Source organism: Stegastes partitus, unplaced genomic scaffold (assembly GCF_000690725.1).
Source record: "Stegastes partitus isolate 25-593 unplaced genomic scaffold, Stegastes_partitus-1.0.2 Scaffold1677, whole genome shotgun sequence".
Classification (NCBI taxonomy): domain Eukaryota; kingdom Metazoa; phylum Chordata; class Actinopteri; family Pomacentridae; genus Stegastes; species Stegastes partitus.
This window is the reverse complement of record NW_007579408.1, coordinates 131,167-132,687: the sequence shown is the minus strand read 5'-3', so window position 1 is coordinate 132,687 and position 1,521 is coordinate 131,167. Positions and strand designations below refer to the sequence as shown.

The following is a 1,521-nucleotide window of genomic DNA, read 5'->3' as shown; positions in this document are numbered from 1 at the left end:
TTATTTGCAGTTTTTGCATGTTTTTTTAAAAAGTTTAACAGGTAAATTATTAGTTTTTGTCTGTGTTTTATTTCTTATTGTCTGTAATTCAACAAAACAGGAAACATCTGGAACGTAGCAGCAAATTTTTCCAATCATAACAGTTAGAAACCTCAGTTTAAATCCATTAATTATAACCTGTGATGGTGAATTAAACCTGGTTCTGTTTAACCTCCTTTAGCTCTGAGGAGCAGCTCCATGCCTCTTCCTCCTCCTCCTCCTCCTCCTCCTCCTCCTGCTGCACCTCCTCTAACCTCAGACTCTCTTTCTGTGTCTCTGCAGCTGCTGGCTTCGCTTGGACACCTACTTCATTTGGAGTTTCATAGGACCGGCAACCTTGATAATTATGGTAAGCGAGCCTCCGCCGCCGCCGCCACATCGTCCTCCTGCTCATTAACCTGCTTAGCCTGCGGGTCGTCGCTTAAACGCTCCACAGAGATGCTCTCTCGCTCGGCGGCGTCCTCCCTCCTCGCTCTGCCCTGTTGAGCGCCGGCGCCACCGGCGGCCCGTCCAGGAGAACGGATGAGGGCGGCGCTGGACGGGCTGCAGTTTGTCACCTCGCTGCAGAGCCGGTTCTGCTGAACTCTGCTCAGTATGCAGCAGTAATCCGCACTGCGATTATGATTGATTCTGTTCCCTTCCAACTCCAACGCCTCGTTTTTTCTCCAGCTTCTCCTCCTTCCAGGCGCTACAAAGCTCACACTGCTTTTTATTGTTTTTTCTGCTCCTTCCCCAACGAGGACGGCCTCGTTTCCTCATAACGGAGCTCATTTATCCATCCGGCTGCTTTACATCTAACAGAAGACTGATATTTAACAAGATGATGGTCAACAGAGATGCAGAAACTCACACTGGAAAGACTGAATTCACTAAAAAAAATTAGAAAATACAGCAACAAGGTGCCACAAACATTGGTTAAAAAAATGGTAGAAGACTGTTATAATAAAATAAAAACTACAGAAACAGTGAATATGATGATAAGTATCTATAAGATGAGGATCATGTAGGAGGAGTTCAAGGTCACTTATTGTTAAAGACGATTAGTGACAATAAAGGTTTTAAATAATTATAGTCAACATATAAATTTTTGTTTTTTTCTGCAAAAAAGGGAAAAAAAATCAATTGAAATATTGGTTAAATAATGATGTTTGCAGCTGATTTAATATCCGTCATAAAATCTGACAACAAAGAGCTGCAGAAAAATATTTACTTTATATTTTTATTAGATGTTTTGCTGATTAAAATGCAATAAAATAAAATAATAATTGTAGAACTAAATATTGTAAAGAAAGTTTTTCTGTGATTTTATTATTGTTTTGTGTAATTTAACAAAACTGGGAATTTTATTTTATTTGTTTAATGTTTTTTTTGTTTGTTTTGTTTTTTTACATTAACTGTTAATCTGTAAAATAGTTTTTTTTTGCTAATTCAAAACAAAATTTTTTTAAGTAAAGTATTTTTTATATATTTTATATATTTTTA

At 37.7% G+C, this 1,521-nt stretch overlaps 1 protein-coding gene across 1 annotated transcript in view; it reads left to right on the top strand.

Annotated features, from left to right (window-relative positions):
• Positions 1–1,521, top strand: part of LOC103371978 (latrophilin-3-like) — a 59,389-nt gene that overhangs the window by 29,366 nt on the left and 28,502 nt on the right. Inside the window, exon 6 of the mRNA XM_008301482.1 lies at positions 322–388. Coding sequence (XP_008299704.1) covers positions 322–388 — 67 coding nt within the window. The remainder of the gene's footprint in view (positions 1–321; positions 389–1,521) is intronic.